Raw genomic sequence first — 13,119 nt, forward strand, 5'->3', positions numbered from 1 at the left:
AAATAGGCTTACAAGCCAATTTGATTTTTTTTTAAAAAAATGTTTATTTTTTATGAACAGAGGTAGAGGCATTCCAGCATTATGTGTGTGACATTTTATGCATGCAATATAAGGTTACAGACATGAGATTGGATCAAAATATTCACAATGAACTGATTTCATAGAATTATGAAGAACTTTGTGGTGTCTGCTAACAAATGAAAAAAAACTTGGGTTTGATGACATAGCCTGAATGCACGAAAAGCATTAACAAATATATGTTATGTGTGTGACACGTAAATGTAGCAAAATTTGACTTCATTTGTCTGTGAAGCATATAGGCTACGAATGCTAATAATTGTTTTTGGTGAAATATGGAAATTATATGCATTCACAAATATTTAAACCTTAATGCAATTAAAAGCAATAATAATTTCCAAGTTAATTAATTTTATTATTTACATGGAGTAGGACCACGTTTCGTTGAATGCCTCGGTAATAGAATGTTGGGTTACTCTTTTAACATTAGATATATTAACTAAACGTCTTTTCCATGAGGAAGAATATTTCAAGTGACAAAAAAAAATGATCCTGTCTGTTTAAGATTTGAAAAATTCAACTTTGTGCATTGAATTCAGATGTTGTTTATGTATCAGTCGCTTCTGTTTGTTCCTTTAGCACCATAGAAACTCCTCCCCAGACGCCTCCAAAGGAGAAGACTGTTGTGCCTCCCGCATTGCCTCCAAAATGTATCCGCACCTCCGGCGTGAAGTCTTCATCAAGCACCCCTCCTGTGTCGCCCCATGCCGTACCTCATGAAGTTCAGCAGGTGAAGACCAACTGCGTGGAAATAGAGCCAGTTAAACTTAGGTGAGTCGAGACTGATCATTATAATAATTAATTAATAAATAAATAAACTAGGTGAGGAATGAAACTGTTGTAAAAATGTTCCAGACGTAACCACAGAGTGTATGTTTTGGGAGGGGTCATGTTCTTAAGAGCTCCTACGTAACGAAATGGTTAGTGCTCTTGCCTTTGGTGCAACAGTTCCCAGGTCCGATTCCCAGTGGGAGCCCACAAAATTTCAGTGTTGATCCTGCATTGCGAGAACATCTTGAAAAGTAGTAGGCTCTGGTCTGAAAAGGCAGAAAATAATAGGGACTCGGATGTGCTGACCACACGTCGCCCTACAAAAAGCCACTTAGCAGGCCCGCAGAGGGCTGTTTCACTTTGGAGTAAGTAAGTAAGCAAACATACATTCGTAACTTTTATATATGAATAAGTACATTTTCATAGCATACCATACTCCTACATGATGTTTAGATTCTGTGAAAGTGAGTGTTGCACTGTACAAAAGTGTCAGTCAGTTTTCGTGACTAAAATCAACGCATTCTGATATCAATATTTGGGTGATGCTGACACAGAAGAATCAGTAATTTTTTTTGGATTTAGTATTGAGGTTATACTGTGTACAGGCACCAGCAAAGTAATTTTTAAAAATCCCTCTTTATTTGAAATCCACTAAGATATTCCAAACTCTGAAAAATTACATCCCGTTGGAATTCCTTTCTAGATCAGTTAAGTGAATCATCCCATGGTTTGCTCTATCTGTTGCATGATATCAATGAAAGAAAATAGACTAACGCAGAAATATCTAGCCAACAATGAAACCAAACCGCACAAACATTTACTTGAAATCTAAGCAGATTTAATTTTTCAAAATTTCGGAATAGCATAGTGGTTTTCGAAAATTATTTTGCTGGTGCAGGCCAAAGGGCTTAAAGTTAATAATGCGAAAGTATGAATTAGAACTAACATTATATGAAATCTGAGCTCTTAAATCGGTAACTGCTTTCTAAAGTAGTTGTCTTTTCCTCAGGGAAGAGGAAGTTCCTGAAACGAAGCCAGTGGAGTTGGTGAAACCTGTCCCTCCTGTGCATCCGAAGAAAAGTGAAAGTGATACAGACTTTGATGAATTAAATCCTCTGGATGAATTGGATGTGACGCATTATCTAGTCTACAAAAAGTCAGAGGAGGAAGGTCCTGATATTCGAGGGGGAAATCTGGAAGCACTTATTGTTCATGCCACAAGAGCAAATAAGAATGGTTAGTAACAGAGTGAGAAGTTTACCTGTTTCTTTGAAGTTCTGTAAACTTTCATCATTGTTTTTAATAGTGTTTTAGTGGAATGTAATGCATGGTACATCATTTTGGAGGTGTATATCATGGAATGCTGGAGTTCATGACGGTAAGATTGGATTTGGTTATTTTACGTCACTTTTCTACCACATTTGGCTTTGATGAGACAAAAAGAACACCCATGCTCAGACTGGAATTCAAATCTGCGAACCCTGGGCATTGCATAGTGATTCACATGCTACAATGCCAGAGGTCCTGCCAACCTCCGTAGGAGAGTGGTAGCTCTGCATTATGATACCAATGGTCCCAGGTTCAAATCCCAGTCTGGGCATGGTTGTTCTTTGCGAGTGTCCTTTCATCAGTTTTATCATATCATCATGCATAATCATTGTCATGATTAGCCAAAGATGGCAGAAAAGCGAAGTAAAATAAAACAAATCAATCAATCAATCCAAGCCAGAAACCCTAGGTTCAAATACTGGGTAAAGACATGGAAGTCTTTTTGCCCCATCATTGTATTAGCAGAGAAAAATGTACTGTTAATTACAAAAAATTAATACATAAGTACTATATGATTTATCTCATATGCCCTTGCAATTATTATACTTAAATCCTGTACAGTTTCCAAGCATATATACAGGGTGTATCATAATAGAGTCAACAACTTTAAGATTAAACTATATGGAATACACTAATGATATTTGTTGTGTATCAATCAGTAACACTTCAAGTTTCTATGAATATATACAAATGTGTACAAATGTTCAGCGATACACATCCCATCAAAATTCTAGTTCTTGCTATACTTTTCCAGATAACACCTCGTCTACCAAAGCTAGGGTGTTTCTTATTCTCTCCTTTTCTGTTGCACATTCTTTGGCATAGGTGACACATAGACTTTCCTTTGACAAATCCCAAATGCAGAAGTCTAGGTGGGTAAGGTCTGGGAACTTTAAGACACATCCTGCTTTTTCTGCACCTACGAAAGTTGCCATTTTCTTTAACACTACACCAGCGCCACAGTGACAGTCTTGGGCATGAAATCAAAACTTGAAGATTTTCTTATTGTTATGCAACAAACCTCATTGTTGTGTTTCAGATAATTTTTAAATAATAAACCTGATAATTCATAATTGGGAGAAGAAAGATGCGGTAGTAGATAAATACGGAGAAACTAGTGCTCACTTTATCCACTGAAATTAATAGAACAAAGAAGAGAAAAACAGTTGTGCGGATAAAGTGAATACGTATTAGTTTCTCCGTATTTAAACCTGATAAGTTGTTTACTCTATTATGATACATGCTGTATATGTATATATGTATATAGAAAATTTCTAATCATTATCATAGCTGGTCCTCCTAACTTTTGTTTTGTTGCTGTTTCTACAACAAATGAAAACCTTGAAAGTACGAGGCGTATTCGTAAAGTAAGTACCGTTTGCAAATATTGCCGCTGTAGCGCTGCAGTCGCGACCATGTGATTTCTCACTGACGTCCTTCATCCGTTAGTAAGCCACAGGCAGTCGTGGGAGCAGGTCATGCTTTTTCTTCGTAGGTTTATGAAGGTTTGAAATGTTCAAGAAAATCAATCGGCCCGCTGACTGTGAAGTCCGGTCTGTGATTAGTTTTCTCAATGAAAGAAACGTGAAACCGGTAGACATCCACCGTCAACTGTGAGAGGTCTTTATTTTTTATGTTTAAAGAAGGTCGTGAGACAGTTCACGATGAGCTAAGGATCGGTCGGTCATCTGTTGTGACCGAGGATTTGGTGTGTGCGGTCGACGTGGAAATTCGTGAAAACAGACGCTTCACAATATCGTTGCTTTCCATGGAATTTCCACAAATTTCAAGAAAACAGTCCTCTACGAAATTGTGATAGATCGCCTGGAATCGAAAATTGTGGTCAGCGTTTCGATGAGGATGATGATGTCGAAGCAGGAGTGCATGGATGGCTTTCATCACAGGCGGGAACATTCTATGACAATGGAATACAAAAACTAGTGCCACGCTATGATAAATGCTTGAAAAATGGTGGAAACTACGTAGAAAAGTAGTTTAAGGTCTGTAGAATGCAATTCAAATAAAAAAGGGTACAAAACTACTTTACTTTATTTCTTACACCCTTTCAGTACTTACTTTCTGAATACGCCTCATATATAAAACGTAAGCGAGTTACTAAAGATATATCCGCGAAACTTACTTGTAAATGTTTTATTAATTTCAGTGGCCTCTGCCACCATCCACTTGGGAACTCTATGCTTTACTGTTAGGTTGACTTCCGGTTCCTGTTGTTGTTTCCTCGACTACTGCTAGGGGTGCTAGTGTAGCCATTTCATCTGCTGCGTGCAATGGGTTTGAGCTGTTGTAATAGCGGGAGTCAAACATGATGAGCCTGACCGCTGTCAATATTCAGCTCGTGCGGAAAGTGCATAATTGCATGCGTCTCTTTGATTTTGGTGTCGACTAGGGTGTGTTATGTATGCCTAACAGAAACTTTTTGGATCCTGTGTTTATTGAACTGAGGTGCCTTGCTAGTCCGGTAGTGGGTTGAGATTTTTATGCATCCGCTAAGTGCTGTTGTATACGCTTGTTGACAGATCTGATGGATCTGCCAATGTAGTGAGAGTTGCACTACCTAACAGTAAAGCATCAAGTTCCCAAGTGGATGGTGGCAGAGAATAGAACATTTACAAGTAAGTTTTGCGGATATATCTTTAGTAACTCACTTACGTCTTATATTATCAACCGCGTTGTTTATTCCCCATAACATGAACTTGAAAGTATGTTAATAATTCCAAATTACACTTGATTGTCCTGTAACTTCGCAGGTGTGAAGGGTGACTAACAGATGGCAGCATAATGCTGGAATTCGACACACTGGCATGTCAGTAGTGTAAAGATGGTGGGTTTTATACATTTTTTTGAGTAGTGAAAGGAAATTAATCAAAGATTGGATGTGAAGTATGGTGATGCATGTTTGTCATTGAAACAAGTGTACAAATGGTGTATGAAGTTTCTACACAGTGTTATGTTGCATTTCTAAATGTGGCAGACTCTCCTCGACTGGGTCAGACACATCGAGTAGTGATGCCAGAGGCTATTGCTGCAGTTGAAGCCATGGGGAAGGAAAATTGGCATTTAACAACTGATGAAATATCTTTCTGTATGGATATGAGTCATGGATCAGTATGGCATATCATCCATAATGTTCTGCAGTTCCATAAAGTTTCTGCAAGGTGGGTGTCACATCAGGTCACTGCAGAATTGAAAGATCTATGTGTCGAAGCATGTGAGGAACTTGTGCAGCTCTTCGCAGCTGAAGGTGATGGCTTCCTATGAAGAATTGTCACTGGAGATGAACCTGGGTCTGCTACTACCAACTGGAAACCAAGAGAAAAGTAAAGAATGACATTCATAACTCCTGGCCAAAACAGAAAAAAATTCACACACAACCATCACCAGGAAAGGTTATACTGCCTGTCTTTTGGGATGATTGAGACATTTTGGAGCAATACATACCCAGCAGAGAAACAGTCACCAGTGCAACATATGCAGATCTCCTAAAGAACCACTTGCATTCTACAATCAGCCCAAATGGCATGGATTTCACAGTACAGGTTTTTTTTGTTGTTAAAAACACAATGCATACATCCACCATATTTGCCAGACCTTTCTGCCAGCGGTATTAATGTGTTTAGACTGCTCAAAGAGGCGCTGGGAGGCAAATTGCCAAGTCCGATGAAAAGCTGAAGCAGGCGGTGCATGAGTAGGTATGCTCACAGAAAAAATCCACATACTTAAGTGTAAGGGTTTAATTTGACTCTCCCTTGTATAAAGAAGATATGTTCACTTTGCATTACATTTTTTGCACAATATGTTAGCATATTATGATATAGGGGCTTCTCTTGCAATAACATTGTTAATTCATTGTTGCATAATCTAATTTTCTCTCTCTTTCTATTATTCACTGAAGAGGAGAATGAGACAGGTATGGCATTCTAAGTTTTCTTCAGGCTTGTGTTACTTGTTGCATTATTTTATTGTTGTCACCTGAATGTATTCTTTTATTACTTAGTTCCATTTATTAAGTTTTGCTTTTAAGTTTGTGAAAAGCATAATTACACTTACATGAATGTTCTCACAATTTTATCATACAGTTGTAGTGGTGAGAAATAAACTGTTCTGAGATGAGAGAGATTTTCAAATCCCAGGCTTATATTATTACACTCACATCCATAAGATAAGGGATTTGCGAGATCCACTAGAAAACATTGCGTCACTACGATAATTGATGCAATAAAATGTGCCCTGACAACACTGAAACACGTGACGGTGATACAGATACAAGGTATACAGCAATAGTGAAAAATGACAGTGGGCAGCACTTATGTGGTGTGGTCTCTCTTCGTCGGTGGCATACATTTTGTGCATGGTCTTCTTTAGAGGTTTTTTTTTAGGGTTCACCCCCCCCCCCTGAAACCTCTGGCATCTTAGATTAATGGAAGTTCAGAAACCAAACACATTTTCAAAAATTTATTCACAGTTTCACAAAAATACAACAGGGAGACAGACAATCCTGGAATGATTGAGCTAGAATTTTCAAACATTTTGAATTCTGAAATTTAACCAAAAATAATTTAATTCTCAGAATCGCAGCCCACCCGCTACCCCTTCATTTTCACTTCTGCTGTCCTCTTTCCAGTGCTGTTCCTGGATCAGACTGAAAATTCCCTTGTGATTGTTCCAAAATTCCAGTCCCAACTTTTAAATTCCCCATTTATAAGAGTTCAAACCTAGGATATCCAGCTTCGTAGCACGTTACATTCACTATCCTTTACCCACCCAGCGGTTCGATATAGTAGATACATTTAACCCATATCCGGTCCTATAAAACACATATATAGTGCATAGTGGTTGTATATAATGCTGTTTGGTAAGCATAGGAACAATATGAGCGTCGGAAAGTGGGATCAAACTGGTTCACAGAACCCCCCCCCCCCCACACACACCTTCTCTCCGAATGGACATCGTTTATTGCTAGGGTTACCAGACGTCTGGTTTTCCCCGGACGTGCCCTACATTTTAACCTTGTGCCCGGCATCCGGGAGGAATTTGAAAAATATCATAAATGTCCTACATTTTGAACGTCACACATAATATGAATTAGGAAAATACGTGTTTCAGTTGAACAAAGAGAAATCCTGCAAGTTACAAGTATATGGACTACGCTCCCAAACTCAAGTGAAATTTATTTTCATTCAGTCATTGCCCAAAAAGAAAATACAAGTTTGTCCTGCTGTAACAAAAACAAAAGCAATTTATGGATAAGTTTTGGGGCCACATTCTGATGATGTCACTTGTTCGGTGCATGAGCGAAATTTCTTTCCTTGGGGTTTTTACTGATGGAACAAGGTGTTTCCCATTGTTAATCAATACTTTGATTTTAAAGCAGGGGGTATAGAGAACAAAGTTATTGAACTAAAAACTATCCCAGATAAAATTTCTGGAACCATTTCAAGATACGGTAAATGCTGAGTCATGATGCAAATGTTGAGAGTACTTTCATTACAATCCTCACAACGGACTCATGAGAGAAATATTTTTTTCATAAAGTCTGTACAACGTTTGGTACTGGTTCAATATATTTTCAAAGAGTTTTACTGTTCATCATTGTCTCAGAAATATATTTTGACTAAACCTGAAATTTTTATAAGTGTATTGTATAGTTTTGATTACAAGTTTGGGAATTTTGAATTTAATAAGAATTCATTAAGAAATCATATTTTTAAAAACTGAAAAGTGCTAATTTTAAATTACTTTCTAACTCGTTCTAGAAATGTGTATTATTTGTTGCGAGTGTTTTGCATCCTACATTTTGACTTAAAGTCCTACATTTTGGGACATTATGCCCTTACAGCGATCTGGTAACCCTATTTATTGCAAGTTACAAAGTAGCATAATGTTTGTTACTTTTATTGTTAATAACGGAAATAAAGAAAAACTGCGTTAGATCGAAAAATTGAGGTTACAATACAGACACCAGGTTATGTTTTACCATTTAATCCAAAGAATAACTGGTTTCCACAGTTTTCAAAAATCCAAAAATTAAGTTTTTTGTAAACAACATAAACTTCATGACTAAAATTTCTCTTTTATTCTTAAAGCTTTTTCTTTTTCTTGAGGTACCTAAAACTTAACTCTTCAGTGCATGGGTAGAATTGTTGTTACGTGACTGGACAGGTTGTGCCTGGTATGCACCGAAAAATTTAATTAAAATAAAAACATATAAGAACTTTTGTAAATAAAATAGTTATTTGTTTGAACAAATACATGTATTACTAATTGATACATAATTATGGAAACATGAAAATCATTATTTTTAAGTTGTTTAACACTGTAGTGTTAACTTTCAATACACGGGTGAAATTGTTGTTACGTTATTTGACGGGTTGTGTCTGACAGGTGCATAACGAGAACAATGCCTTCCCGCTCACTGACAGCTGATGGACTAACTCCACGATTATGAACAATTGACTCAGGGTAACCTTAACGAAAGGTACACTGAGTCACACAGTTATATCTATATGCCATCTATTGGAAAAAACGAAAATACAATTCATTTGTCTTGTTGCGTGCTTCAGGCACAACCCGTCCACTGTTTTTTGTAACAAAATATGATAACTGTATGATACGTAAAATAAATAAATAAAAACAGTTGTGCTGCATATTCATACTTCTGATGGATAGAGTAAAGTCTCCTCAAGGATATAAGGACAGCAATAATAATAATATGTTTGGAATTAATTAGTTTATGAAATTTAAAAAAAATATTATTATTATTATTTCTATTATTCAAATTTCTTGTGACACCCATGGGAACAATTATGAGTGAACCACCCCTGAATTTTTTTTCTGCCTACAGCCATGATTTTGTGGTGGATGGTGCCAGAACCATTCAATACAGGGTGTGGTGACCCTGGACGGCAATACAGGTTGCACAACGGCTCCCCAAACTGTGAATCAGGCCATCCAGCATGTCCTGCGGTAATGAATCCCATTGCTGGACAAGCACCCTTTGGAGGTCTACAATGGTCTGTCGGCATTTAAAGCAAGATAATGATCCTTACGCTGGGTTGTAGCATGTGGTCGATCTTGCCTGTATTGCCGTTGAATGTTTCCGTCCACCTGGAATCGTCTGTACAGACGAGATATGATGCTACTTGTGACAGTCAACTCCTGACCCTCTAATCTGCCGATGAGCGGGCCATGCGTAATGTCATTCAAATGTTTTCACTCTGCCATCCTGCTTCCCTACGACTAGATTACTGTGCTCCAAATGCACGCAACACACAGTCGGACACACTTTACTAATCACCTCTTCCCACTGTTCCAGTCACACTAATCTGTCTCTTACAAAGCGGGCATGGTGCCGACCTGTCCGACACATGTGTCACTTGTTTCAGTGTTGCCAGGGCATGTTTTATTGCATCAATTATCACCATGGTCCAATGTTTTCAAGTGGATCTCACAAATCCCATCACTTATGGACATGAGTGTATTATTATTATTATTATTATTATTATTATTATTATTATTATTAAGAACACATAAATTTTCAAGTCCACTGCATTGATTGTCCCCAGGTTGGTGGTAATGAAGACAGTGAAGATTTGAAGTTAGTAGGTTCTTTAAGGAACGCAACTTAGAAATAGTGTGTATCTCCTACCATAGTTTACTAAGCTAAATTATAAACTTTATTACCTTGTAGGATTGTACTTACTCTTTAAGTATGAATGTCATAGACACACATAGAATTTTGTAAGTAAGGGGTAAACCATTGAGAAATATGCTGTGTGCAATTATCAAGACTATGATGACGATGCGGTGAGATAATTACGTTGTCCTATTTTTTCTAGTAAAATTAACTAAGAAAAGGGAAGGGAGTTTTAACACCCATAACTTCCTCTTTGATGTAGCTGTTAAGATTATTGTTTCTGTATCTCGCAAAATCTTCCTTCTGTAGAAAATTTAAATTAAGAATTGAAATGAGTTACAGTCATGTAGTTAGTATTGTAGCAGTGCCATTATATCAGAAAGAGGTGTTTGACAGTGTCATAGCATCATATTGATAATATATTTTTTAATTTAGTATCTATTATTATTACATTTAAAAGTATTAAATTTAGAAACACAACTCAACATTTGACTTCTCTACCTGATTGACAGTGCTAATAGGTAAATAAAAATAAATGTTGAGGAAGGAATTACAATTATAAGAAACAGAAACCATAAAAAAATATACAATAAAGACAATAACATTTAGTGGCAGAAGATATAAATTAGTTACAAACAGAAGACCTGCCAACTAAGATGATATGTTTTTGTCAAATAAACAGTCTGCAATTTTGGATATGATTCAAAACAAGTGTAGTTCACACTTTGAAATTGAACAATGAAAAGTTTCTTGTAAATCTACTTTATATCTTGGATAGGCTAATTGAGACTGGATCTATAGTTTAAAGTGGGATCCCAACTACTGTGCAGTTCCCACTTGTGGATTTATTCTGGTACACTTTGCAAGGCAAGAGTGACATCATTGGGAGGGCCTCAAATCTGCTGGGCTTGAATCTGCAAATGAAAAGTTTGTGAAATCGCATTACTTGATGTAACAAGGAATATACTATTTATAGCATTAAATAGCGAATAAAAAGATGGATAAGTGTTTGGCAGTCACTATTATTTGTATTGACGTTTACTTTTCTCCTTTCTCATTGCAGACTTCCTGTATCAGGAAGCATTTTTAACAACATACAGAACCTTTATATCTCCCTTGGATCTAATTTTCAAGCTGATATACCGTTACGAGCGTTTTGGCTGTGCAGCAGATCACGTGCGACAAAGAGCAGCTCGAAACGCTTTCTCCCTTCTAGTCAGGGTTGTTGATGATCTGACGTAAGTATAAAAATGTAATTTCCAGTGCTTTTGAGGTTACACCTTATTTGGCCTTTTTGTTTACTGTTTCCTCAAATAGAATTTCCAGTATTTAAAGCAGGGTGTAAGGGGTGCTCCTTCCACATAGTGCACCCAATAGTCAACCTCACTTCCACGTAGTACACCCTGGACTGCAGAGGCTCTGGCGACTGGCCAGTATAATTTTGTTGGTGTTGTCCTGTGTTTTGTCCTTATTTGTGCTGAGTGCTCCTTTACAGCCTCAGCTTTTAACGAAAGTCAGAATATTTTATGATTTTAGTTATGCAACGTTAGAGTTGTTATGTGTAACGATAAGGAGCTGGACCCCGTATAATGTGACGGGTGCAAAATAGCCTTAGTGCTGACGCACCCAAATTTTTAAATTCAAATCAAATGAAATCAGTATTTAAAGCAGTTCCAATATTCAATAACTTACTGTCAAAATCTTGGACATATTGATAGTTTTGGAAAGTTTTCTGCAGTACAGCATTGCATTGCTCTCATGAAAGGATAAATCTAATAAATGGTCTTTTGAAAGTTTATTTTCCTGTAATGATTCCAAATCTCAGTTCAAATTCATTGTCACTCGTAAATATGTGAGAACGCTTCTGTACTGGTATGAAATAACTAATATACAACCCCCCTTTTTTTTTCTTTCTTCAGCATTATCACTTTTGCCATGCAGAAAGTGGCATTTTTATTTTAAGTTAATAATCATGTATATTTAAATTCACTAAATAATTAATTTTCGACAAATATCTAAATATGCATGGATTTTTTTTCTCCATAGGAGTGTAGTGGTCAAATACATGAATTTAAGACAAAATTACTAATTCAAGATCTTCACAGAATAATCACTTCTTTGTAAAAAAAAAAATAGTTATAATAATAATAAACAAAGTTTGCTGTGCCAAAAATGGCAGAAAAGTGAAGTAAAAAAAAAAAAAATCAAATGAAATCCAGTGCATGGAAGTGTAATTTGATACTTTTTTCTTCAGAATATCAGATCTTCAAGACAAGCTGCTTCAGACGCTGATGGACTTTGTTTACCAACTGGTGTGCAGTGGAGATCTCACTCTGGCCAAAGCATTGCGTGTGAAGATTTTGGAAAAATGCAATTCAAAGAAATTCAGCACTCCCAACCCGTTGCTTCCTTCTCTCAACGTGTACACCAGGTATGTTACTCACATCTCTCACAGTGCTACAAAACCTCGTTACTTCTTATTACAAGAAGGAAGCTGTACAATTAACTACATACTGCATTCAATCAGATCAAGCATGGTTTATTTCTGGCAAAACCTATCATCTCATAGTTGCCAGGTCCTCAATTTGTATACAGAAGTGAATAAAATGTATTTTCCATTGCAAGGCACAAGACAGTATCTTGTGTCACATAATTTGATTATATTTATCTTGTTTGTTATATTTCTTGCCTGCAAGTTTATTTGTAAGTTTTTCCATAATTGTTTTTATCTAAATTTCTTTAGAATGTTGTAAATTTCAACTTATAGTGAAGTTCAATGTTGCCTCAGTTATCATGCTGTTTACAATATGGATGCTGTTCTTACATTGATGAAGTGAGAAAGACAAAGTAGCAAGGGTTACAGTTTATATTGCTGGTAGGTCTAGTCCCGATTAGCCTTACTGTGCATGACTTAAAAACTCAATGTTTTAGTGCTAAAAATTCTAAAATTATATAAACAGGAAAGAAAGAAAATAGTAATAAACGTAAAAGATGTAATCCTGAAATATTGCGAAATAATGGCAGTATAGTTAATATTTTGTGAGTTGAACAGATTTTTTTAAAGAAAAGTTTGCTTACAGTAATTGTTACAACATGCAAAGAAATCCATCATGTAGGCTGACAAATCTTCCCACTTAAAACATTTTTTTTTGGTTGGTTTATTTGTATAGGTAAAAAGTTCCCCGTGCATACAGCACCATGCCATGAAGGTACATTTTGGGGATGTGGGGGTAGGGCCCCACGCATTCTTGATCTCAGTCATTTTGGAGGTGATGTCAGCACCATGT

At 36.6% G+C, this 13,119-nt stretch overlaps 1 protein-coding gene across 5 annotated transcripts in view; it reads left to right on the forward strand.

Moving 5' to 3' along the window:
* The window catches only part of C3G (C3G guanyl-nucleotide exchange factor), a 125,242-nt gene that overhangs the window by 96,834 nt on the left and 15,289 nt on the right, over window positions 1–13,119 (forward strand). For all 5 annotated transcript variants that reach the window (XM_083144535.1, XM_083144533.1, XM_083144534.1 and 2 more), the window contains exons 8-11: window positions 658–849; window positions 1,859–2,085; window positions 10,896–11,070; window positions 12,087–12,263. In XM_083144535.1, the coding sequence (XP_083000661.1) occupies window positions 658–849; window positions 1,859–2,085; window positions 10,896–11,070; window positions 12,087–12,263 (771 nt within the window). The remainder of the gene's footprint in view (window positions 1–657; window positions 850–1,858; window positions 2,086–10,895; window positions 11,071–12,086; window positions 12,264–13,119) is intronic.

This window comes from Lepisma saccharinum, chromosome 23 (genome assembly GCF_977018435.1).
Source record: "Lepisma saccharinum chromosome 23, izLepSacc3.1, whole genome shotgun sequence".
NCBI lineage: Eukaryota > Metazoa > Arthropoda > Insecta > Zygentoma > Lepismatidae > Lepisma > Lepisma saccharinum.